The 24,987-nt window shown below is 48.5% G+C and overlaps 3 protein-coding genes across 7 annotated transcripts in view; 2 read left to right on the forward strand and 1 right to left on the reverse strand.

Annotated features, from left to right (window-relative positions):
• Nucleotides 1-6,548, forward strand: part of RASL12 (RAS like family 12) — an 8,240-nt gene extending 1,692 nt beyond the window's left edge. The window contains exons 2-7 of one of the 5 annotated variants that reach the window (XM_064669225.1): nt 746-862; nt 973-1,029; nt 2,121-2,194; nt 2,296-2,486; nt 5,248-5,392; nt 6,318-6,548. In XM_064669225.1, the coding sequence (XP_064525295.1) occupies nt 754-862; nt 973-1,029; nt 2,121-2,194; nt 2,296-2,486; nt 5,248-5,392; nt 6,318-6,419 (678 nt within the window). In that variant the 5' untranslated portion in view covers nt 746-753 and the 3' untranslated portion in view covers nt 6,420-6,548. Of the gene's footprint in view, nt 1-227; nt 466-745; nt 863-972; nt 1,030-2,120; nt 2,195-2,295; nt 2,487-3,229; nt 4,659-5,247; nt 6,014-6,317 lie in introns of those variants that run through there. The other 4 variants (XM_064669222.1, XM_064669224.1, XM_064669221.1 and 1 more) reach the window with 4 other exon arrangements.
• On the reverse strand, nt 4,095-10,724 carry SLC51B (SLC51 subunit beta). The gene is made up of 6 exons (XM_064669220.1): nt 10,525-10,724; nt 7,619-7,720; nt 6,984-7,358; nt 6,543-6,686; nt 6,005-6,095; nt 4,095-5,241 (listed from the first exon to the last, which is right to left on the reverse strand). Exons 2-6 carry the CDS (start codon nt 7,656-7,658, stop codon nt 5,022-5,024), a joined length of 870 nt encoding a protein of 289 aa, XP_064525290.1. The 5' UTR covers nt 7,659-7,720; nt 10,525-10,724; the 3' UTR covers nt 4,095-5,021.
• A 229-nt stretch (nt 10,725-10,953) lies between these two features.
• On the forward strand, nt 10,954-21,382 carry MTFMT (mitochondrial methionyl-tRNA formyltransferase). Its single transcript, XM_064669215.1, is given in 10 exon segments — nt 10,954-16,303; nt 16,822-17,034; nt 17,400-17,522; nt 18,340-18,442; nt 18,899-18,974; nt 19,518-19,609; nt 20,150-20,231; nt 20,546-20,628; nt 20,937-21,086; nt 21,088-21,382. Coding segments are annotated over 10 exon segments (1,275 nt in total). The 5' UTR covers nt 10,954-16,001; the 3' UTR covers nt 21,139-21,382.
• The last annotated feature ends 3,605 nt before the right edge of the window (nt 21,383-24,987 follow it).

Here is a 24,987-nt window from a genome sequence, read left to right on the forward strand (position 1 = left end):
GTGGTGAGCAGGGTGGCTGGACAGGCAGCATTAGCTCCGGGGTGCTGCTTCTGCCTGCCGGAGGTGTAATGAGTGCACTGGCCTCGGCCAGGGCAGCGGGACCAGGCTTGGGCTTGCTGGGGACATATCGAGGAGCTGGGGACACAGCGAAGTGTTAGGGGCTCAGGAAGATGCCGGGACACATCAAGGTGCCGGGACACGGTGTGGTGCCCGAAGCCCCGGCAGCTCGGGGGGTCGGAGTGCCCTGCCGGGGGGACTGTCCTCGGGGTGGCCGGGGCAGCGTGTCCAGCCCCGCGGCGGGGCCGCTTTCCTTACAAGGAGTTTGGCCGGAGCCCGAGCGGGGGAGCCGCGCTCGCCTCCTCCCGCCTCATTCATCGCAGCCCCGGCCGTGCAGGGGCCGCTGCTCCCTCGGCCCCGCCATCGTCCCCGGCCAGCCCCGCGTCCCCTCCGGCCCTGGCTTTTGAGGTGGGAGGCTGCATTTCTCTTCTCTCTCTGGGGTGTGAAGGGTGGGCGGAGGGCTGGGGGGTGGTCCCTGTATTTCGGTGGGGTGCTGGCCACCAGCGTAGGATGGGGATGCCGGCCACCCTGGCTCCAGGATGCGGATGGAGAAGGGGGGATTTTCCTCCCTCGTGCTGCTGAGCCCCCCTTTTGCCCAGGCTGGGGCACCCCACGAGCCAAGCAGTGAGAAGGTACCCACCTGGCACGGCAGCGGGTGCCCCATGTCCCCCCTCGCTCTCTCCCGCAGGACCGAGGATGTCCTCGATGTTCGGCAAACCCCGAGTCAGCGCCGAGCGGCCGCCCCAGACCCCCCTCCCCGAGTGCAATGTGGCCATCCTGGGGTGCCGAGGGGCCGGCAAGTCAGGTGAGACAGGCACCCACCACCACGGGGATGGCCGGGCACAGGGGGGGCTGCGGGGGCGGCAGTGCCATGGGGGGACACCTTCCTCACCTGCCTCTTTCACCTCCTTGCAGCCCTGACTGTCAAGTTTCTAACCAAGAGGTTCATCAGCGAATATGATCCCAACTTGGGTAAGACTCTTTGTTGCCCCATGGAGTACCCTTCTCATCTCCCGTGTTTCCCACAAATTTAGGGGGGAAAAACCCCAACCTACTCAAAATTATATGAAAAACAAAAGAAGGGCTGGATTTGATCCAAACCCACTTGTAAAAACAGAGGTGAAAGCAGCGCCCTCTCTCTCTGTGGGCACGTCCCACAGGGGAACATTGGCTCCTCTCATTGCCCTGAAGAAACCAAAAGCTGAATTCTTGGGGCTCCTTGGGGAGCTTCTGGTGCCTCCTGCTCACCCCAGGGGTGTCAGGCAAGGGAAGGGCTGGGGGAATGAGGGGGGTGCAGAGTGAGCGACCCTGGGGGCTGAGTTTTGCAGCAAGCAGTTCTGGGCATTTTTTTTTCCACTCATTTGAGTAATTAATAACTATTTTTCTGGGCCTGACTCCAGGTCACAGGGAAGAATCATAAATGATTTATCGGGGACATTAGAGAGATATGGACCTTGTCCAGGAACCAACTCTGGCCCCTAATAATTCAGCGACTCTTAGGAAAGAAGGATAAATCCTTTCCTACTCGGATATTTTTGGGAATGTGTTTTCATCTTCCCACGTCAAAACCTTTCCGAAACACATCCATTAGGAGCTGGCCCAGAGAAAGCATCTTTCTCCCGGGGGAATGGCTCAACGGCTCTCCCTGCCTGCCCTGCTTCCAAAAGAAAGGACCGTTCCTCTCGCCTGATTTATTGGGAAACAGCCCCATGTCAAGCCCCCATCTTGCTTTATCTCTTCAGGCTGAGGCTTTTAGATAAGGGCTGAGCGCTGGGCGCCTGTTGTGCTGGGCTCCTTCTTCTCTCTCCTTCTCCTGCTGGAGCCCACGCTTGTAGCACACAGGGGGAAATGAGCACTCCTAGCTGGGCTTGCCCAGCAGCATCACCACCAGTCTCCCAAAATCACATTGTCTCAGGAAGGAGCGAAGTGTGAGGCATTAGTGGAGGATGCTCCTCATCAGGGCTGAGATTGTTCCACAGCATCCCAAGCATCCAGGGCTTTGCTTGGCTTTGAAGAAGATGGGGCATCCCAGCTCATCCTCACAACCACCCTTCTCCTTGCAGAGGACACCTACACCTCGGAGGAGCTGGTGGACCAGCAGCCTGTGCTGCTGAAGGTGATGGACACGGCTGACCAGGTGAGGCACTGGGGCACTGCTGGCATGATCCATCTGGATTATGGCTGGATCACGTCTGGATCATGGCTGGACCACGGCTCAGCCGCAACTCTCACCCCCAGGATGGTCCCGGGAACTGCGAGCGATACCTGTGCTGGGCCAGCGCCTTCCTGGTCGTCTACAGCATCGAGGACAGGAGGAGTTTTGAGGGCTGCCAGCGCTACCTCGAGGTGCTCGCCCTGCACGCGCAGGGCTGCCAGCGCCACTGCCCCGTGCTCCTGCTGGGAAACAAGCTGGACATGGACCAGTACAGGTATGGGGCTGCTCCCGATGGGACAGAGCTCACAGATCCTCCCATCCTCCGTCTGGGATGCAAAACCCAGATCTGATTTTTTTTTAAGGGTATTTCCACCCCTGTTAGTATTTGCCACGTCCTCCCACATCTCCGAGGTTCCTGCTCTCCTGCCCAGGGAATGATGTGTTTATTTTGAGCCTGTTGGTATTTTTCAGCGGGATGTTTTTCAGCTGCGTGGCGAGGCAGCGTCAGCACCCCTGGCAGGGCTTGAGCCAGAGGAGCCCCTCTGGACATGCCCTTCCTTTCTCTGCAGCCCTCTAGTCCTGGACTGGATGTGCCCAATGTGTTTTTCTGGCCTTTTGTGCCGCTCTGTGGTCCCTCAGGTCCCTGAGTCAGATGCGTTGCTGAACCCCCTGTGTTCCCAGCACAGAGGTGTCTCCCCATAGAGGGGTCTCCTCCCCACTTCCCAGTGCACTGCCATCTCACCCACCCCCATGGGTGGGTGTCCCTGGCACACATCCCCAGCACAGGAATCTGTGTGATTCCCCAGGGACCCACACAGCTCATTACTATGGGATTTCAGGAAAGGCTGAACTCTTTTGGACTCACATACCCTGCTTGTCTCAGAGGGTCACAAGTGAGTGCTACCCTTGTGCCCACCGGGAAGCAGGCATGGGATGCAGGGTCCACTGCCTGCACCCTTTTCAGGAGGCTGCAGTGCCCCAAGGGATCCTGCAGCCATTCCCCTCCGCTCTCGCCAGGCAGGTGCCCTCAGCCGAAGGGATGTCCCTGGCCAGCAGGTTCGGGTGCCTCTTCCACGAGGTGTCGGCGTGCCAGGACTTCACGGGGGTGCAGCACGTCTTCCACGAGGCCGTGCGGGCAGTACGGCGCCAGGCGGAGTGGAACCCGCCCGCCCGGCCGCTCCTCATCACCGAGGACCGGCCCTGCCCGCCGGTGGCCGCGGCCCTGGCCCTGCCCACCCACCACGGCTTGGCCACCTGCACCTTCAACACCCTCTCCACCGTCAACTACAAGGAGATCCCCTCGGTGGCCCAGGCCAAGCTGGTCACCGTCAAGTCCTCGCGGGCTCAGAGCAAGAGGAAGGCTCCCACGCTCACCTTGTTGAAAGGCTTCAAGATATTTTAGGACACGTCCCTGTGGGCTGTGGAGAGGGAGGTGAGAGACCCTCACCCATCCCCCTGGCTGTGCAAGGGCTGAGACCTTCTGTGATGGACTCGCAGGCATCTCAGCAGCTGCTGGCAGGTGGTGGCCCTGGTCTCTGTGCCAGTGCAGAGCCAGCGGTGGCAACTTGGCAAGCAGGAGGGTGCCAAGAGTCCAACATGTTGCATCGCTCTGCCTGCCCCTGCCCAGCACTGCTGTGGTGTTTGTACCCTGTCCTGCCACTGGCACTGGGGCCAGCTCGGTTTTCCATGAAGATCCAGCAACTCCTGGAGGAGCCGGAGCCATGGGCACCACTGGGAGGGCAAGGGCCGTCCCCAGGGCCCCCAGCCAGCTTGGGCACCTGGCACACAGCGACAGGAGCCCAGGAGGGGACAATTAATCATTAATCCAGCATGGAGGAACCCATCTCGTTCATCCCACGGGTCCCTGACTGAGCAATAAGTAGGAGGAATTTTTATTTTATTTTAAATCCAAATAAAAAAGGTGCAGATACTGTTTCAGCTGACTGAAGGCCTCAGGTGGCCCGAAACTGATTCCCACACAGCGACCTATGTCACACCAAAACTGCTGCTTTTTTAATCAACTTTTTACACTGTAGTGTCCCTTTCCAAAGGCTTTGCAAGGAGACGCTTCACTGACGAGGACATGGTCTGAAAAGCCTTTGTTTAAAAGACTGATTTATCTCCAAAAATGTCCTAAATTATTTCATGGCTTCTACGTGTGCCCAGTGAAGGGCATGAAAGTAATCCTGGAGCACACCAGGGTCTGCCTGTGCCCGAGCCAGGGCCAAAGGCTGGGTGTTTGGTTTCAGGTGCTCTATCAGGTTAAATGTTTTGCTTCTCCCTGGAGTTTCAGTTACTCTGCAGAGTAAAATATCCATGTGTATATTTGTACATATATCCATATATATATATATATATATGACCTTACTGATAGAGAGAGATTCAATATGGGATTTTGATCCACCACTTTGGAAAGTATTTTAATAAAGCTGATTTCTGAAAAGAATACAGTGTGGCTGTTTTCTTGATGGGAAGTGGCTGACTGCAGGACAAGCCTCCCACCTCCTACCTCCTGCCCTGGCTTAGCTCCCAGCTGTTTGCAGCACCTGAGGGAAGGGGTGAAGCTGGTGCCAGAGGGAAGGCTGGAGGCAGCCAAAACCTGCAGGGGAACATCAGCCAGGCAAGAGCTGAGCTGGAGAGGCAGGGGTTGCCTTGAGGCCAGGGCCTCTCCTCTGGGTGCAACTCTGCTGCTTTCTTCTTTTTGTCTTTTCTTTCCCCAGGCTAAACTGCATTTTTAAACTTCCATCTCTACAAAATGAGATATTCCAATACCTTCCTCAGGGCCTACATGGTCTGACTTCAGCTGCTGCTATATGGCTTCCTCAGGCAAACCCGTGTACAGGGACGTGAGGGTCCCGTCCCTCCACTGGACCACCACTTCCCCTGGTCTCTGGTTCTGGGGCACTGGCTCCTGTTTTTGTGGCCCAGCTGGACTGTATTCCTGCACAGGTATCAGGGCTTTCTTGGCATCCAGCTCAGCCTGCAGCGGGGTTTGCTCTGCGTTTCTGCTCATGAAGATCTTCCTTTTCCTGCAGGGAAGGCACAACAGGGCCATGTGGAGTGAAGCAGCAAGCCCAGCCCACTTCTGGGGGCAAGTACCCTGGTGATGGTCACAGCCTTCAATTTGCACCGTGTCCCTGGAACACACCAGGGCAAACCCCACCAGCTGCACTGTGTCAGGTAAGTGCTCTGAAGTGCTGGAGCACACACAGCTGTGGGATTCCCACTCGGAGAGCACAGTGGTCCCGATGCCAGGAGCAGCACCCAGCCAGCACTAGAGGGAGAGCTTGGCAGGCTCAGAGCATTAGCTCTTCTCTCCTCTGAAGGTGACAGCTCTGACCCAGAGGTAAGTTTTCATGCTGTAACAAACACTGAGTTGCTCCTCAGCTGCAGGGTTGTTGTGCAGCAACAGGGGAACAGCATGGAATGCTGAGGGGAAAGGCTGGGAGTCCTGCTCCAGAGCTTCTGCACTTACGGGAGGGCATCTCACACCACACAGTTATGGTCACTTCCCTCCCAGCAGCCCTGTTAGGCTGGGCAGAGCTGTGCAGACCCTTCACTGCTGAGGATCCAGGGTCGGGAGAAGGGAAGTGGCTTGTTCCAAGTGACACATCGGGAGAGCAGGGATCAGGCACAATTTTATAAGAAAATACCGTTCAAAGGGAGTTTGTCTTTGCTTTTCTCCCTATCAATCAGGGCTTGTCCTGTCCTGCCAAACCCCTGTGTCTGTCTGCCTGGGGGGGTTCAGCACACCATCACACACCAAAAGGTCCCCAGATTTTCCCATCTCACCTGTTTCGCACAATGTTAACGGTCAGGAGAGCAAGACCCAAAATGAAGATTGCGAGGGACAGTGCAAGGACAGAGTAATTCCATGTTGAGGCTGGGGAAAGCAGAGAGGCAGCATTAGCAGGCACGCCAAAAAGTGACACACAAAGCACAGCCAGGAATTTCCTGAGGACACCCAGGATGATCCATCCTTGACTTCGCCCTTGATTTTTGTGCCTTTGACGTTGATCCTCGTGGCACTGACCTCCTCATATCAATCTGCTCCCTCCACCTTGCCCAAATTACTGGTCATCCCAGACTTTTGCTCTCTTGGCAGGCTCTGCCTGGAGAGAGGCTGAATCCCTCTCTGGGAGGAGACATTATCTCGGCAAAGCTTCCTGCCTGTCTTCATCCATGGCCTGCTTCTCACCAGAGGTGAGACTGAGGCTTTGTGTGTCGGGGTAAATCCCCTCCTCCGGTAATTCCCTCAGGCATCTGTGTTAGGCAGGACAGTTAACAGCCAGGGGCTGTGTCTCAGCCCAGGAACACCAATGGCACTTACGGTCTTCTCTGCGGAAGAACCAGAGCAGCTCCTCCAGCTGTTCCTGGTCCATGCCCAGCAGAAGGGCGGCATTGCCTGCTGTGTGCTCATGCACCTGTGGGCTGGTCAGGGCAGCTGGGAAGTACCTGTTGTGCCCCGCCTTGGCTGGGGAGGAGAGAGCAGAAAGATGCAACAGTCACTCACTGCAGCCCTTCAGACAGGAGATGACCTTCCCCTTCGCTCCCAGGGTTGCCCAGCCCGTCTCTCCAATCAGGCAGAATGCAGCCCTGAGGGCACAGCCTGACCTCATCACGCACTGAGAACTGGAGAGCATTTTTGGCGCAGACCCCATTATGGTGGAGCACCAGGGTTGGAAAGACCCCAGGATGCTGACAGGGCCTGTTCACATTCCCCAACAGTGCAGGTGTCTCTACCACTGGTCCCTGGGTGAGCAGCACTCACCGGTTTTCTCCTCGCACACGCTCCTGTCCGCAGCATCCTGCCACTGGGCCTTGAGGCCTCTCACGTCACCGAGAGCGACTCCTTTCCTGTTTGCCACCAGGTAGCTCTGGCTGGTGCCCAGAGGCGAGAGCAGAGAGTTGGAGCAGTCCCAGCTCGTGTAGCCCGTGCTGGCACAGAGACTTGTCTGCACTCTGTCAGCCCCCGACACAGAGAGGCAGCTCTGCGTGCCATGATTCACCAAAGAGTCGCCTTGCCAAGACCAGTTCTGGAAATCTGACTCTGGATTACAGTTCTCCAGTAATAAATTCCTGTTTGTTGGACTGGCTTGTAAACACAGGTTGAATTTAGCATTTTTTATCAGAAAAGCTTCAGTGTCTGCAAAGAAAACAACATATGAGTGCGGCCAACCCCAAAGCACAGGACACACACACACCCACACACACAGAGTGCAAATGGGAATGACACCCAGTTCAGGAACTGGGGGCAACTTTTCCCATGGCTGAGCCAGGCTGCTGCTGGTGTATACCAAGGAAAATGGGCCCAGAGAGAGAAGAAACCATATTTCCAGAAAGTTAAGGTCTTTGCACAGGTGACCTACTTCACCCACACCATTATCCTCTAAGCCAGGACTCTACCTTGCAGCAGGAAAAATGGTATTAACCAGAAGATCTTCATATTTGTATATGCAGCTGGAATGGATCACACCTTCACCAGTGTCTCTTCAGTGGTGCAGATGCCTGGGAAAGAGACAAAGAAACTGAGCTGAGGGATAACCTGATTCCCCTCTCTGCTCCAGCTCCGTATCCAGAGAGGGGACCTCATGCACCCCTGCAGCTGTGGCGTGTTTTCTTCTGTGAACATGAGTCTGAGCTGCCAGGACAGGGTGCAGAAATCTGGGAGCCACTGAGGTGACAGGGAGCGGGTGTGGCACAGGATCTGCTGCCTGGGGTTGGGCCCCTTGCCGAAGTGATCCCACGAGCTGTGAGCTCAGCTGCTGTGAGCCAGCCCCTCAACAAACTCTCTAAGCTTCCCTCCTTGCTCCCCTGATGCGATCCATAGAGAGCACATACTTTGGACAGTGCCTACCTGCTGCCAATCCATGGATGGCAGAATAAGGGTGTGGAGACGAGGAAGTGGAGGGCTGAGCTCCAAGACAAGGCAAGGCCAGCTTGCCATTGAGGTTAGGGTGTCTCCCATCCCTCAGGGAAGCAGAAAGCTCCTCCTTGACCTTTAGTCCCTCATTTGCCAATGGCATCAATCCAGCTTTTATGGCTGCTGGTCCAAATTATTTCTTAAGCCTCCTTTGGAGGGACCTGCCCTGAGCAGGGGTTCCTGGCTGTCCACTGTGAGTTGGTGAGATGTTTAGGTGGCTCTCCCCAGCCCACAGCTCACTGGCCTCACCTGAACCATCACCCACTGGCAGGTCAACGACACCACAACACACGTGCGTCCCTCAGGCACTCTGGCCCCACAGGCCATTAATTATTATATGAATACTTTTATGGCAGTCTGATACTCTCAACTTTCACCTGCCTTTCTCGTGTGGCCTGGAGCTGTCTGAAACTGTTCCCTGGAAACTGCTCATGGCCACATTCCACCACACCAGGCGTGTCAACAATGCTGCTGCTGACTCCTCGGGGAAGCATTTGTCCCCTCGGTTATAGACCTAATGATTGCTACTATTTAGCCCCCATTCTCAATGTCTTCACAATTCAAAGTTCACATTTTATAGCCAACCAGGCATGCAGGCTTGCTCCCTGCTGCCAGAAAACCACGTGCTAGCAATTCTTTGAGGAGGGGACTCTCAAGTACATACGTGGTCCACTTTGTATTTCGGAAAATGTGGGTAAACCTGCTCCCTGCAGTGAGGTGTGCCAATTACCTTCCCATCCAGGTAACCTTTAGCTTGTTCACACGGATCACCCCTCACAAAGGAGGAAATAAAGTCTTGGTGCCAATGAAAATAAGTTACAACTCAGCTACACCCTAATGAGAAGTGGCACTTGAATGTGTTAAATCTTGCTGTGCAAGGCTTCTGACTAATCATTTGCTCGAACAGAAATATTTGACAAGCATGGTGCTGATTTTCTCCTAAGGTGTTTCATAACTTGTGGGCCACCTCCCGGTGTCCATGCACAGCAGGGATGCTGGAAAGCTGCTGGAAGTACTTCACTGCTTCATAAAGTAGTGACCAACTGCCAAGTCTCCCCTGAGGTGGGAGGCCAGAACTTCTCAGGTACAACCCAGCAGCAGAACGGATATTTACTGTGCATTAACAGGAAATTTAGGTAAAATACTTTAAAGGAAACTCCTGTTATTTTACCGATCTTTTACCTGTACATCACACTAACCAAACTAGTTTCATTCAAGCTCCAAAACAGTGTTCTCAGGCCAGTGCATCTACCCCAGAGGAGAGCTTGAGCACAATCCAGAACTCTGCCTGCAACACCAGTTTCCCCAGCAAGGAAACAGTGAGTCTCACAATTCTGATGAGTTTGGATCTTCCAGTCTGAAAGAGAGATTTTTAAAGCCATCTCCTCCAGCCTCCCCCACACAGCTGCTCCATCCTGCTGCCCACACCCCAGTGTGGGTGAGCACTGCTCCCCCAGACATGCTGGGAGAGCGTGGGGGATGTTCTTCTCCATCGCTGCCCTGCCTGCACATCTCAGCGGTGACTCTGGCTGCTGATGGATGGGGATGAGCCCTTGGATCCAGGTCTTTGCAACTCCAAGCTGCAGACTTCAGTCTTCTATCCCTCTGGAGACATCCAAGACCTTTCTGAGGTTGCTTCCCAGCTCAGGTACAACATGGGAAGCTCAAATGAGAGAGAGCTGGTGCATTTTATGCTATATTGATATAAGTAAAGATGGGGAATAATCTTCTGGAAAGACCATCAAGCACAGCTTCTGTTAAGATAATGTCCCTCTGGACTGCCTGCTCAATACTCACTACACAATATGGGACAATGCATTTAGAACGTATCAGTCTTTCCAAAAACAGTCTCCTCTTGTCATCCAGACTCTCTCTGGTGATTATCTTATCTTAACTGATGGCATTAAAATGTGTCAGTTATTCCAAATGCAGTATAAAAGTGGGATGCTCTGTCTTTGGGATTCATGGAGGATATACAATGGTACATCACAGAGATGCAAATGGATGGGTTGGTTTATAGAAGTACATTAAGCACTGAGTTCCATTACAGAACACAAGAAAAAATGTTTTATATTTAAAATATTAAAGCAAGAAGGCAGTTTGTCCTCTTTGTTAACCATTGTGAAGCCAAAAGTTAAAGAGCAAATCTGAGTTATATTATAAATTTTCCTTTGACTGCTTCCCAGGCTTTTATATGCAGGAGTTATCCCAGCCTGCTTCTCACTTGCTATCCAGTCTCTCCTTAAACAGCCTTCACTTAAAATTTCCAAGGATTTGAGCTTTCTAGCTGGAATAAATAAATAAATAAACAAACCTTTCTTTACAGATAGCTATAAATTAACCCAGCAGCTGGTGCAGCAGGAATGCCCATTAATCTCCACTAACTCACCAGAAACAGGCAGTTCCCAGCAGGGAGGAAGCTACATTTCTTCTTTCAGCCCTCTCATCCCAAGACGTCTCCTCCGAGCTCCCATCAGTGGTAATGTCACTGTGGCAATGCAGTGACAAGGTTCCCTGTCCTCCTGCTCTGGTTGTGCTGAGCTGTGATTCATTCTGCTCCTGAGTCATGTGTGAAGGCCAGTCCAACAGGTGAGGTACACTCCGACCCCTGAAGAAAACACACCTCTTTAGTGGGAGCATTTACAGTGTGAGGTGAATGACCTTTTCCCAAAGAATGAACTGTAGGAACTTCCAGTCTCTTTGCTGAAGCCATTGGCACAATCAGTATTAAAAGAGCACACTGAGCAGAATGACACCCAGTAATAAGTTACCCTGGAGTTAAAGATAATGTTCACTCCGCCTGCCTCTGTCCTCATTGCATACAGGAAGCATGTCCTGATAAAGCAGATATTATCCTTTTTTTTTTTTTTTTAGTGAATGGTTATTCTAAGGCTCTCAGAGTATCTTACCAGAGCAATCAACTTTGCAGGCAAAGCATGATGCACCTACCAGAGATTCTGCCATCCCTGTTTCACAGGTACTGGCAACACCTGGCTAAGTCAATAGTCTGCTAAGAGGCTCTGCAGGATGATGTGCTGCTTTTTGTGGCAGCCACACTGGGAAAGGAGGATTCCTCCTCCCTGAACTACTTGGTTCATGGATGGAGCTGCACACTGCGAACCACCCGAGATGCCTCTCAGTGATGTGCTTGGGGCACACAGCTAGCACTGGTTAGCTCCAGCTTAACTGGAGATGGGCACAGTGTCCTTATATTTGTCCTGTTCTCAGCGTTTTCCTTGAAATAAAGTGTTCAAGGCCAGGTCAGATGGGGCTTGGAGCAACCTCGTCTAGGGGAAGGTGTCCCTGCCCCTGGCAAGGGTTTGGAATGAGATTATCTTTAAGGTCCCTTCCAACCCAAACCATTTTATGATTCTGTGATCTTTGGCATTGAAGTTTTGCTCCGGTGCAATTAATCCTTTGAATCCTATCTCACATCTGCATCAGAGCTTCCCTGGCTGCCCCTGTGAAATCCCATCCAGAAGACATGTATAGTCCCAAACAGATGTTTCACTGCTCAGCCTCAGCCTGACAGCAATCAGATGGGAGCTCAGAAATGCATCCTCCAGGAAACAAGAGCTGCTCTTGCTGGGGGAGGCAGTTCCAGCTGGGACATCCCACCACACTGCAAATTGTGCTGTCATTCCTCTTCATTTCAAGCAGGATCATTTAGAAAGTGCCATCAGAGTAGGGAAGGCTTTTCCAGTGCCCTTGTGATCTTTGCAGTGCCAGGGAAGGGGCAGAGGAACAGGCCAGCAAGAGGTCTCACAAGCTGCACAACCAAATGCTCTGGTTTTGGGAAAGGTGCAGAGAAGACATCTGGTCCCAGAGTAATCTCAGAGTAGAAGGATAGAGATGCTGCCTATGGTGAAGAGGTGACTGTAATGGGTAGATGGTGACCTCGAAGCCCCAGAAGGTTCCTTTTCATCCCAATTTTCTACATGGCTTGATTTATGTATCTATGTCTTAATTACAAAAAAATCATTTCCCCAAGTGCTGTGTGGAAGCTGGGCATGATGGTATAATCCACATTTTCCTAACCAAAACCAGGTGGAGAAGCCTGATCAGAGGACACAGAGTACCTGTGGCTCCTGGGACATCACAGGCACCTCTGCAGCTCCACAGTGACCACCTGGTTCCAGTCCTGCCTTGGGCTGTTTGTAGGAAAGGTGTCCAACAGCTCCTCCCATATGGGAGACCCCACATCCCTCCTGCAGCCCTTGCAAGCCCAGTGTCCCCCAGGCAGTAGTGAAGCCATGGGTGGCCTCCACTTGCATCCCTGGGGTGGAGTGGTGTGGCTCAGGGACAAGCCTCGGTGCACCAGCACAGCAGCTCCTGTTCCACCCATGATAACCCCCCAAAAATAGCGTCAGGATGCAGGTAAGTGGCTGAGCTGGACTCAGCGTGATGCACATGGAAATAAAAACAGTTTCCCACTGGTTAGAGTTGGCTCTTGTGCCCAGTAATCCTCTCCTTTTCCAGAGAACCATGAATGGCTTCAGGAGAAACCTCTTCAGCAAGGCTGTGAGTGTTTGATGTTTTGTCTCCCCTGACAACACTGGCACTGGTTAATGGGCAATATCTTTTTACTTCTTGGAGACACTTTCATTGTCTTGGCCAGGAAGCAAAGTGCAGATAAGATGTTGATTTGTGTTCTGCTTCCTCCTCGGATCTGTCTTCACTACTCTTGGGAAGAGCTTGTCTGACCTCGGTGTTTTAATTTTGCTTATCTTTTTTGATCCCTTCAGTGTCTTTGACCTGAAATGCCTGGTTACAGAATAACTAAACATGAAGGGTTGTTTTTTTTTTTTCCCTTCCATGTACAAAAGCAGAGTTCAAATGCAGCAGGAAAGCTAGATTTTTTGTGTGTGTGTGTGTGAAACAATCAGATAATTGCTTTCATTTTGAAAAAAATTTATATCAAGATAAATCTTCAGTTAAAATACACGTACACTGTGTCCAAGGCATAATACTGAATAACAGGCATAATCTGTTTGAACTGTGCAGTAGTATCAGAGCCAAGGATGAATCACTTGGGAGAAAGTGTACTTGGGGGAATTTAAGTCCACCTTATAAACTCACTACAAATGTAACATTAATTACTTCATGTGTAAGTCTGGCAAAAGTTCAGCATGGAGTTACAATATTTCCAGGAGCCTTAACTACTGCCAGAAGTGAGAATTCATCTCCAGGGTTTAAGTCCTGGAGGAGCAGCAGGTGAAGCTTCACACATGGTGCTGAGGACACATTCAGTGCCTGGATCTGATACCTGGAAATGAACACCGAGCAGCAGCTGGATTCTGGGTTCAGACTCCCAGCTTTCGGGTGGCATTTGGGCCATCCAGACACACAGGTACATGCCTGGCCTTTCTGAAGTGCTGGTAATAAATCCAGGGCTTTGCCCAAGACCTCAGAGAACTGGTATTCGCTGTCACCACACAGGACGTCTCCTTCCAGCCTTCCAGCCAGCGACTGTGCAGCACCCCTGGAAGCCATGAGTATTTTCCAGCATCTGAGGTATTATGTGGTCAAATTTTTCAGCATCTGATATAAGGGCTGAAATTACACGCTGTGCAGAACACTGCTTCCTCTCTTTAAGGGCCTGATACCCATAAATGTCTGTAATCACTTGGTTACTGTGCAACAACTAATTGTCCCCTGTTTATGATAAGTCACACTGCTCACCTGCCCTTCTTCCCCATCTTCTTTCCAAGATGAACCATGCTGGGAGCTTTACTCTCTTCTCAAGCAGAAGCCATCCCTTCATCCTTGCTACCCTCTTGTTTATATTTTTTAACTATATCCTTTCATTTATGCACTGAGATGAGGCAGCTGGAATTGAGGAATTGAAGACTGTCCTGTACACAACCGAGCTGAGGATTTTTATGGGATTTCCAAAGTAATAGAAAATTATAAATTCTTTTGAGCAATTGATTTTTACATATTGATTAGGAAATTACCTCTGTATTTGGTAGCATATTCTCCTTTTCTCAGTGTGCAGGAACGGAAGAACCTCCGTTAGGATGGCCTGGCTCATTTTTTTCCTAACATGTAACAGCCTTTTCTCATTATTTTTCCTGGGTTTCTACCACTGAAAATGGTGGCATCTTCAATGTTTGAGAGAAGAAAACCATAATGATGGGCATACAGACATGAAAAAGGGAATGAATATGCACAGCATTGCTTAGTGTGGCACAAAATTTCACTTTCCTTTTTGATCCTTCTCTCGTGTATCCAACATAAAATTCTACTATTCCTTTTCCAAGTAATTTACATGTTTTCACTGGCATATAGGAAATGTTTCCAGATTCTCACACTCCCTGATGCAGAAATTCCTAGTGGCAAAGACTGTAGGATAAACTGTGATTTAGATGTGCAAGGGAATCTCTGTATGTGATTTACATTAATAGCTACACAAATAAACCATCTTCCCATGCGGGGAAAGAATGTTCTTAGCAGAATGATAAAATATTTTCATACTTATGTTATGGGAGAAGACAGTTCTTTAAGTGGTGATTCTGACCCCATAGTTTACAAGAAAACATTCTTTGAGTTATTGTCACTGTTAAAATGAAGCTGTCCATGGAGGCAGACAATGAAATCAGCTTTTCAAATGCTGTCAGAGCAGTGGCTGCAGGGTCAACACCCCTTTCTGCCCACAATGTTTTTCCATGTTATCTTTGCACTGAGGCAGCACAGACAATTCATGCTCAGGGTAACAGGGCTGTGGCCACAGTGACACTGCTTGGAAGCACCGACACTGGGGAGCTGGAGCTGTCAGAGCTGCACAGACCCCAAGGGCTGCCCTGACAGCCCCACCACCCCACACCATGATCACAGAACCACAGAGATGTCAGGGTTGGAACCACAGAGATGTCCAGTCCAACCTCCCTGCCAAGGCAGGGTCACCCAGAGCAGGTGACACAGGAACGTGTCCAGGTGGGTTCGGGATGTCTGCAGAGGGAGACTCTGTGCCCTTCCTGGGCAGCCCGTTCCAGTGCTCTGCCACCCTCAACGTAAAGAAGTTCTTCCTCATGTTGAGGTGGAACTTGTTGTGTTTTTGTTTATGGCCATTGCTCCTTGTCTTGTCACTGGGCACTATCTAAAGGACTCTGAGACCAGTTGGTACCCACCTCTGAGATATTTATATGCATTAATGAGATCCATTCCCACCCCATAACATTCTATGATTCTACAATTCTACAGTATGAGGTTTGACAAGGGCAAGTGCCTGATTCCGCACCTGAGACAGGGCAGTCCTGGCTGTGTGTATAGACTGGGGAATGAGAGGCTGGAGAGCAGTTGTGGGAAGAGACCTGGGGGTCCTGGTTGGTGGCCAGTTGGCCATGAGTCAGCAGTGCCCTGGCAGCCAGGAGGGCCAACCATGTCCTGGGGGGCATGAGGAACAGCATCGCTGGTGGAGTGAGGTGATTTGTCTCGCTCTGCTCTGCGCTGGTACAGCCTCACCTCGAGTCCTAGGGGCAGCTTTGGGCACCAGAAAATCAAAAAGACATATAAGCTATTGGAGAGCATCCAAAGGAGAGCCACAAGGATGCCGAAGGGTCTGGAGGGGAAGCCACGTGAGGAGTGGCTGAGACCATTTGGCTTGTTCAGCCTGGAGGAGACTGAGGGGCACCTCATGGGGGTCTCCAGCACCCTCACAAGGGGCAGCGCAGGGGCAGGTACCGATCTGTTCACCCTCGTGAACAGTAACAGGACCCGAGGGAACGGCATGAAGCTGAGTCAGGGGGTGTTTAGGCTGGATTTCAGGAAGAGGGTTTTCACCCAAAGGGTGGCCGGGCACTGGAACAGGCTCCCCAGGGCAGTGCTCATAGCACCGAGCCCGAGTTCAAGAAGCGTTTGGACAACATGATGGGATTGCTGCAGTGTCCTGCGCAGGGCCAGGAGTGGGACCCGATGACGGTGTCGTGTCCCTCGCAGCCCGGGATACTCCATAAACGCACGGTGTACCGCCGCTGCCCGCGGCCACGCAGCGCTGAGGGGCGGCCCCGCCCCGGGGCGGGTCCCGTCGCGTCATCGCTGCGCGCGGGGATCCCCGCGATGCGGGCCCGGCTGCTGCGCGCCTGGCGCGAGGGGCCGCCATGGCGGGTGCTGTTCTTCGGCACAGACCGCTTCGCCGTCACCGCCCTGCGAGCGCTGCGGGCCGCCGGGTACCGCCGCCAGAGGGGGGACGGGCCTGGGGGAGGACGGGTCTGAGGGGACACGGGGCAGTGAGAGGGCCCTCAGGGGGAGTCGGGCTCTGAGGGGCGCGGAGCCTGAGGGGCTGTGGAGGGTGAGGGAGGGCTGAGCACTGAGGGATGGGAGATGAGGCCGGTGATGGGGCTCGGGGGTCACTGGGGCACGAGGAGGGGTCGGGACCGTGGTTTGAGCAGAGGGTGGTAGGGAAGAGGAGGGGAAGGAGCCTGAGGGTGGGACAGGGACCGCGGCGGTATTAGTCGGTCCATGCACCAGGATCACAGAGACTGGGGGGGTTGTGAGGAGGTCTGGGGTTCAAGGGTGGTGAGGGGGCTGAGGGCAGGGTCAGGGAAGGGGGACCAGGGAGGGAGTGGGAGGTGGAGGGGCAAGTGCTGTGGAAGGGCACAGGGGCACAGCGAGGGGTGGAGGTGACCCAGCCTTCGCCTCTCCCTTGCTCTGCCATTACAAGGCCTTCAACTCCTTGTCCCTCCAGAGAGCCCAGCGAGGACCCGCTCGTGTCGCGGCTGGAGGTGGTGACCCTGCCGTCCCGCCTGCCCGGGGACCTGCCCGTGAGGAGCTGTGCCCGGGAGCTCCAGCTGCCTGTGCACGAGTGGCCGCACACGGGGCCCGCGGGGCAGTTCGATGTGGGGGTGGTGGCATCGTTCGGACGCCTCCTGAGTGAGGACCTGATTCTGCAGTTCCCATAGTAAGTGAGTGGACAGGACATCTGTCACTGTACTCTGGTTTTGAGTCAGCACCTGTGACTTGTAGCAGGTTAGGTCAACATACCTGGGATGTGAGGTTCATTGTCTTTTAACACATTGATGCAAATTTATGCAAATATTCAGCAGAATGTGTTTACCTTTATTCCTCTTATCTCTCTTTCTGTTTTTGCTGAGAAACTGAAGTTTATAGAGTGTGAATTTTCCTTTAGGTGTATATTTAAGCCAGTAAGACTTCAGATGGTCTGAGCAGATAATTCTGAAAGTAGTTTCACTGTCATGTGTGTTGCACACCCATTTATGTGTGCTCCAAGTACTGTTCCTATTCTAACTTTGAATTTCATTTCAGTGGTGTTCTGAACATCCATCCCAGCTGTCTCCCACGATGGCGTGGTCCTGCACCCGTAGTCCACACTGTGCTTCATGGTGATAGGGTGACTGGGGTGACAATTATGGAAATAAGACCAAAAAGGTAGGTTTGATGTGCCTTTGAAGCAACTCACTGCTGTTGTTGCCTCTCAGGACTTTAAATCATCACCACTGAAATAATAATTTAAATCAGTCTATATAATGACTATTATTTAATATGTGTGTTTAATATTAAAATTAGAAACACTTAAAAATGTTCATCTGCCCATATGAGATTTGTCACAAATACAGTATTTTAGTGAGTGTGTAATTTGCACTCCAAGCCTGTTCTCTAATTATTAGCATTATTACAGGGAGCAGACAACAGTCACACAGCTCTATCAATAGACTTGATATGACAGGACATAAAAGATCTAGTTTTCAGACTTCAGAGTCACCTGTAAGTGAACAGAGGACAAGCAATTGCCTGTCTAGGCATGAGACAGTTTATATAGTTTAGTTTCAGCCCAAAATCTGGCTTAAAAGGCTTAAAAGGCTTAAAAGGAAACACGTTATCTTAGTTACCTTTTCTTTCTTACATGCTTGTCTGATAATAGATCTTAGGAAAGTGCAAAAAAAATTTCCTCCGAGTACTTCAGGTTGTTTCTTCTGAGATCTCATGTTCTGAACTGTGAATTGTGTGTTATATCAGCCCAAGCTTGCTGAGGTGAATCTTGTTGCTGAGATAGATCTGATACTCTCTTCCCTGTGTCATCTTGTGAACCAAACATTTGATAATGTGAAAATGACGTGTGGGAAGTACTTTCAGAGGGGGGAAAAGGGGTAATTAGTAACTGAGTTAATGTACTGAATGTAGGGTTTTGAACTGCTAATTGAGTTTCAGCTCCTCCAGTAAACTTATGTGTTTTCCTTCCTCGCAGGTTTGATGTAGGTCCAATTATTAAGCAAGAAGAGGTTGCTGTTCCTCCCCACTGTACAGCACAGGAGCTGGAAGGGATGTTAGCAAAGATGGGTACAAACATGGTAAAGTCCTGCCAACTCTGTCACTTCTAATTAGTACCTCGCTTTGAACATGTGCAAACAGAATTCTTATCAATCTTGTTCTGAGTTAACTGCAGCTTTAAAAGGAGAATGATCTGAAACTTGGTGCTGTGTTTGGAAACGGTGCAGGTTCTTCTTTCATTGAAGTGAATATCTACTTTTTCATCTTAATAATCAGCTTCTGTCCTGTTCTGGAATAAATATCTGAGAGGAATAATCCATTAAAAAATACTTGTGGTTTTTTTAATTGTAATTCAGTGGGAAGAATGCCTTTAGTGTATCTGTGTGTATGATGCAAGTCTTATATACTTCTTATATACTTACCCAGTTTTCTAAAAGCTCACAAGAAAGTTTCACTATTGAAAAATTGAGTTTTAATTTGTTTATTATTGCTTAAACTTAGCTTGGCTAATACCCTGTTCAAAATTTATTTTGCAGCTGTTGGCAGTTTTGAAAAACTTGCCTGAAAGCTTAAAAAACAAAAAAGAGCAGCCAAAAGAAGGAGTAACATTTGGTAGGTATGCATACTGTTTAATGTGACTTGGTAATTTCTTTTTTATCAGCTGGAAAACTTAAGTTTCCTGCTGTGCTGGGTTGTATTTTTGTTTAGATTCCTTTCTCAGTATGATCTCTTCACTGCCTTCTCTGTCTTAAAAATGCTTCAGAAATCTCCAGACATACTACATTGTGTTTATTTTTTCAGAGTGGCTTTGTCAATATCAAAATCAGTGGTGATGTCACAAAATTTGTTTGTTACTCTTCATGGTTGTAATGCAGACAAAAGGGTTACAGCTGTGTTTGTAAACATGTTGTCAGTTTGCAGTGCAGTGGGTAAATAGGAGAACAACTGAGATTAAAATATAAATAATCCAAACTGAGGTTTTTACAAAACCTTTTCTCCAGTTGTTGTCTGAGGTACCTGTGGCTGGATGGTAAACCTGCCATTGGTCAGGACAAACTGAGGTTTAAAATAGGATAAAGTAGCACAGCTGTTTGTTTTTGCAAAAAGATGCAAAACAAACTACTAAATCTTCTGATTTCTTTTTCCCCTCCTTAGCTCCTAAAATCTCTATAGCAAAGAGTTGTATAAAATGGGAGGAGCAAACAGCTAAACAAATAATTCAACTGCATCGTGCAATAGGAAGTATGGTAAGACAGTGGATTTATTTGAACCCTTTTCTGACCTCTAGCATGGCTGACATTGGTGTAGGTATTTTAACTGATGACTGAACCTCAGATTTAGTTATTTTAGCCTCTGTAATGTTAGCATGTGTTTTAAAACCCTGATAGTTTAGCGCTGGAGGTGGAATTAATGTGAAGGAGAATTCTTGTGAACTTGATGCCAAGTGTGAAATCAGCTCAGTAATTTTATATTGTTCCCTTAGCTCTGAGATTTCCCCTGATGTGTTTGAGAGGGTTTAAAACAGTACATTGACATTTCTGCATGAGAGTAAACACTGCAAACAGCTACAGTGAAAGGGCTGTTGTAGCTTATTGCTTAACTCAGTCCCGCATATGATAATGGTTAGAGATGAGGAAGAACAAGGAAAGTCTCCTATCTAGACATATATATATAAATTTTCCCCTAATGTTATCATCATAGGTATTTTGCATAAGAAAAAAACCCACTAGACAGTTGCCTGGAAATTGTGAATATATTCTCACTGTGTCATCTGCTTCTGTTTCCAGTTTCCTTTGCAGACGCTCTGGAAGGGCACTACTGTTAAACTTGTGGATTTTGTGGAAGTGGATAATATCCCTGGTTTTGCTGGTATTTACTTTTAAATTAATCTGTTAAGTTAAATTTTATAACCATTTTCTGCAGGAATCCGAGCGCTATGTTGGCTGAGGGATGTGCCAGAGCAAACAGTTAGTAAGTGTTCATGGATCAGATGCAGTGCCAGAGGGTGACTGTTCTGATTCTTCCTGCTCATTTGGTTATAATAAAACACAGAATACAATAAAATACTTTTGAGCAAAATATTGACACAAGATTGTTATCATGCTTCAAAGAGACAGAATTGTTTCAAACTTTCTCCGCGCTCGTTGGCATAAAAATGCAAGATGATCTTGCTTTGGTTTTAGATCAAATACTAAATGACTGTGAAGCTGTTCCTGGTTCACTGCTGTTCCATAAAGTGTCCCAAACACTGATAGTTCGATGCAAGGTAGGCTTTTCCCATTTGTTTTGTATTCACTGCCAAGATGAGGTTTTTAGTATTTCTGTATTGCATAACTTTTGTTTTAATTGTCCATTTTTATTCTCTGTACTACTTTACATTAGCACAAGACTTTTTGTTTGTTACCTTAAACTTTTAATTTCCACTAACAGGCTTTGCACGTGCAAGCAAGAATTTTGACTTGTAAACCTGATGACATTAAACAAAATGTATTCTGTAAGCCAGCCAATGAGAGCTAAAGAAAATTTTAAAACATGGAAGAAACTTATGCCATTTTTACTTGGTTTTATTTCTAGGAAGGCTGGGTTGGAATCAAAACAGTCATATTAAAGAAGAAGCTTACAGCAGTTGACTTCTACAACGGATATATGCACTTTTGGTTCCAACAGAATCCACGGACAGTTCATCAGGAATGCAGATTTCAAACACTCAAACTTAGCACGGCAAAAAAAGACTCTGAAAGAGAGGGGACTATTGGCACAGGATATAAAACAATAGATGTATTTTAAAATGTCTGTAAGTTAATAGAAATATAAAATATTTCAAAGCCCACCTATAACATTCAGCTTAATTAAGGGTTTCCTCCCAAAGTGTTTGATCCTACTGTCATCTGCATATTTTCATCGTGGGTTCCTGATTCCTCCTCTTTCCCCATGAAGGAGGAGAGTCTCTGAATGCTGAAGGTGGTAAATAAAATCCCCATTTCCACTGTTGAGAAATAAATTTATTTTTATACAACGTTTTCAATTTCTCTTTGAGGACTTTTGGTATAATCTTCCTCAGGGATAAATTTTGCACAGTTACTTTGATATGAAAATATTAAAGTCCAGTGCTTCTCTAATTCAGAGTTTAGTGCTCACTGAGACTTAGACTATCTGATTTTCTTGTGGACCCTAAAACGCCCTTTGTATCCCCACATTGAGATTAATAACTTAGCTGTGAAGGTCTAGAGAATCTTTTCTTGCCCATGATAATTTTCTTCCTTCTCCTTTCTGTTTTCATATCTTTGGATACATCCCATTTAATATTTGTGTGCCATCCATCCAGAAAGTTTACGTTCTACTATGGTACTTTCTCCATGATGAGGAGTTAATCTAATCCAAGCTTTTCCTCAGCCTTTGGTTAATGACATATATGAGTATTTCATGTGAAGAACCCCAAAATTGGTGACTCTTAAACTTTTTTTTCTTAGAAGTAAGGTAGCACTGTGAAGATAACAGCAAAATGAAGACTGGCCACATCTTAGGAGCTGCTCTGATGTTATTTGCTTAACATTTTCCTGTTTTTTTCTGAGTTCTACTGAAGTAAAAGCAAAAAATCTAGAGGAATGTGTTACATGACAAGGATTAAAATGTTTCTGAAGAAGCATCTGTTAAAGCAGATGCTGCTGTATTTTTCTTTAATTGCCATTGGTCCGACATTAATCTGCCTCTGACAGGTTTTCCAAAACACACGGTCCTCCAAGAAATCCAAGCCTATGAATCAGAGTCAGAAACTGGAAACAGCAGCAAGGTGGAAGTCAGGCTGCTGTGGAGAATTCCTGTTGCCTCTGGCTGCAGACTCAGTGCAGTTTGTGCTGCAGAAGATCTAAATCTGGCAAGTTAATTTCCGAGCAAATGATGTATTTTTGTGTTTTGCTCCTACCCACTCCTTGGAAGTGAAGGTTGTGGAGTCATTTTGCTTTCAGTCTGTTTAGATCAGTCTGTGACAGGTTAGTTATTGCCTTATGCCAGTAGAAAGGTGGGTGGGTGAGTGATTTTTTTTGTGGTTTTCGGGAAAGCGGCGGTTTTGGGAGTTTTCTGCGTTTTACTACATCAGTGGTCATAACTGCATGGCTGCTTGCCTTGTGTTTTCCCTGCTGGAGCTTCTGGGAATTTTTCATCAGTTGTTTTTAAAGAACGTTCATAGGCATCATTGGAATTCAAATATTCAATGTTTGCTGAGGATAAGAACGTTTTTCTCTTTCCCCACAGACAGGTTTTTGACACTAATCAGCTGCATGATGGGGCTCTGGCCTCAGGCATGGATTGTATCAGAATTTGAATTAGCAGAGAAATTAGTCTACCAAAATAAAATCCCACCCAAAAACCCACCACCACAATTTAGAGATAATTTTAAGCACTAATGATAAAGAGTTTTTGATTTATGAGAAGTATTTTAGTTAACTGGGACTCAACAATTTTAGTATTTCAGGACCCAACTTTTCTGGTGTCCCACCTCCCTGGGCACTGGAAAATGAATTGTGATTCATTTATGACCTGAGCAAAATGAACAGTGAGGTGTGACTCCCACAGAAAGAATGCAGTGTCAAAAGTTCAGGCACAAAAGTCAAGATTAAAAGTTCTTAAATAACCAAACTCTTGAATGAACCACTTTGTTCCTGCGAATGACTTGAAGAAAATTCTTTAAAAGTTCTTTAATTTATTTGTGTATGGTTTTTTGTCAGTTTTAGATGGAGCCTCGTGTGAGACCTATTGCTGTCAGTTATTGCTGGCTGGCAGCAATTCCAGTTCTCACTAAAGCATAGAGCAACAGGGAGGAGTTTCCCTGCGTTTTTGGGAAGTTTGAGGTGGCATGTGCCCAGGATCCCTGTAGATGGAGCTCGCTGCATCTCTTTTGGGCAAAACCCCAGGTCAGCTGGACAGAAGATGGTGAAAATCTGGTACAGAATGTCTTCAGTGAGTTGTTTAATAGCAAGTAATGTCTAAACCATATTGCAGCCAGGGTACCTGTACTTGTAACTTAATTTTTTGATCTCTGCAGTTTGCTTTAAGGCTTCACTTGCTTTCTACACAAGAAGTTATAAAAGACTGGACAGTTCTGTGTCGCTTAACAGTTTATATCTTAGCTCTGAATATGCACAACTTTACCCCAGTTGTGCAAAAGAAGGTAAGGTTAATTTATTTTTTTTATGGAGGAAATCTTTGGCATGCTATTTTTGGCATATGGGGAAGCTTTAAAGGGAATTGGTGTTCCCCAGGCAGCTGTTAGCCAAAATGTCTCTTTGGAAACTTTGCTTTCACCTGGCTCTGTTGGGATTTGACTCAGTAGGTAATGAAAATCTGATTATTTTTGCAGAACAGACAAAACAAAAATGGGGCTTTCACTGATGAAGTGTGGAATAGCATGTCAGGGTTGACTCTGGAACACAAGTCACAGTGATTCAATCCCCAGTGCTGCTCCTGAAGTTGAGTACAGCCACTCTGGCCATTGGAAGGGGATCCTAGCAAAATAAAACAGCTGTTCTCCTCTCAGGGGACAGAGGGAAAGTAGCAGACCCAGCCTCCACCATAGCTCAGTTTAACATCACTGAGGCCAAATTACTGGCAGAACTGCAGAATGTTTGGGCACCAGAAGGGCTCTGTTGTTGGATAGGGATGATTTCATTATGGAATTCAAACAAGTGTTAGAGGGAGTGATATTTCCCAGGATGCTGGTGACTCGCAGTTAGATGCATCTGTTTCGTGTTCCGTGAGCTTCCCACTTCCCCTGCTTCCTAGGAAACCTTTTTATTCCTGTTCTCTGAATAAATTACAAAAAATGTAAGTGACTAATCAGAGGAATACTTGAGTCTTTTTATAAAGTTACATGCAAAACCCCCAAATAATTTTGAAAGTTGAGGCTAGACAAGAACATCTCGCCTTTTGTTTATCCCAACTGCTGACATCCTGGTAGCTTCTGGGAAGCAATGGTTTCCTTTTTTTAGAAACAGGATGGAGGGATAGGTCACTGGATTTATCTGAGGGTTGGAAACTAAGTGACCTTAATGGAAGATGCTTTGCCATCAGCCACAAACCTGCTGCTGTTTAGGAGCCAGGTCTCCTGCTTCAGCCTGTTCCTCAAGGTTGGTGGTCTGAAGGCTAAGGCTGAGGGAGGAGCTGAGTCCCAGCCTCCCTGCATTCCTCCAGCTGATCCTCTCCTTTGATATTTGGGAGTGTGGGTTAGGTTTCAGGTTGCAGAAAGGACATTGCCATACACTGACCATAAACACAAGCTGGAGAAGTCAGAACTGACATTGAACTGTAGCATAAAACCTGTGTGAGTGGGGGACACCAGGACCTGGTGCAGCTTTTCTTCTATATAAACTTGCTTAATGTATTTGGAATGATGGTGAAGGGTTAGCACTGAGTGGTGCTTGTGGGACCAAGGTTGTTTTCTGGTGGTAGTGCTTGAGCACCCGTGTTTGAAACCTCTGTCTTGCTCTGTGTCCAACACACTCTGCCAGCAGCCTCGGAGAGCTCAGAGACTCAGTGAGTGCACAGATTAGTTTGTTCCTCCAAGTTAGTGCTAAGCTGCAGAGGGGGACAGTCTGGGGAAACTTGGAGAGCTCCTGGCTGTTCCGGGCTG

This window comes from Pseudopipra pipra, chromosome 12 (assembly GCF_036250125.1).
Source record: "Pseudopipra pipra isolate bDixPip1 chromosome 12, bDixPip1.hap1, whole genome shotgun sequence".
NCBI lineage: Eukaryota > Metazoa > Chordata > Aves > Passeriformes > Pipridae > Pseudopipra > Pseudopipra pipra.

Excerpts from the sequence above, each read along its gene's own strand:
- SLC51B (XM_064669220.1), bottom strand. The coding sequence starts at position 7,658 with ATGAAGATCTTCTGGTTAATACCATTTTTCCTGCTGCAAG. Across the intron at positions 6,096-6,542 it reads GTTCTTCCGCAGAGAAGACC|CCTCAACATGGAATTACTCT; the intron begins GTAAGTGCCATT and ends TGCTTTCCCCAG. Across the intron at positions 5,242-6,004 it reads GTTAACATTGTGCGAAACAG|GAAAAGGAAGATCTTCATGA; the intron begins GTGAGATGGGAA and ends CCTTCCCTGCAG.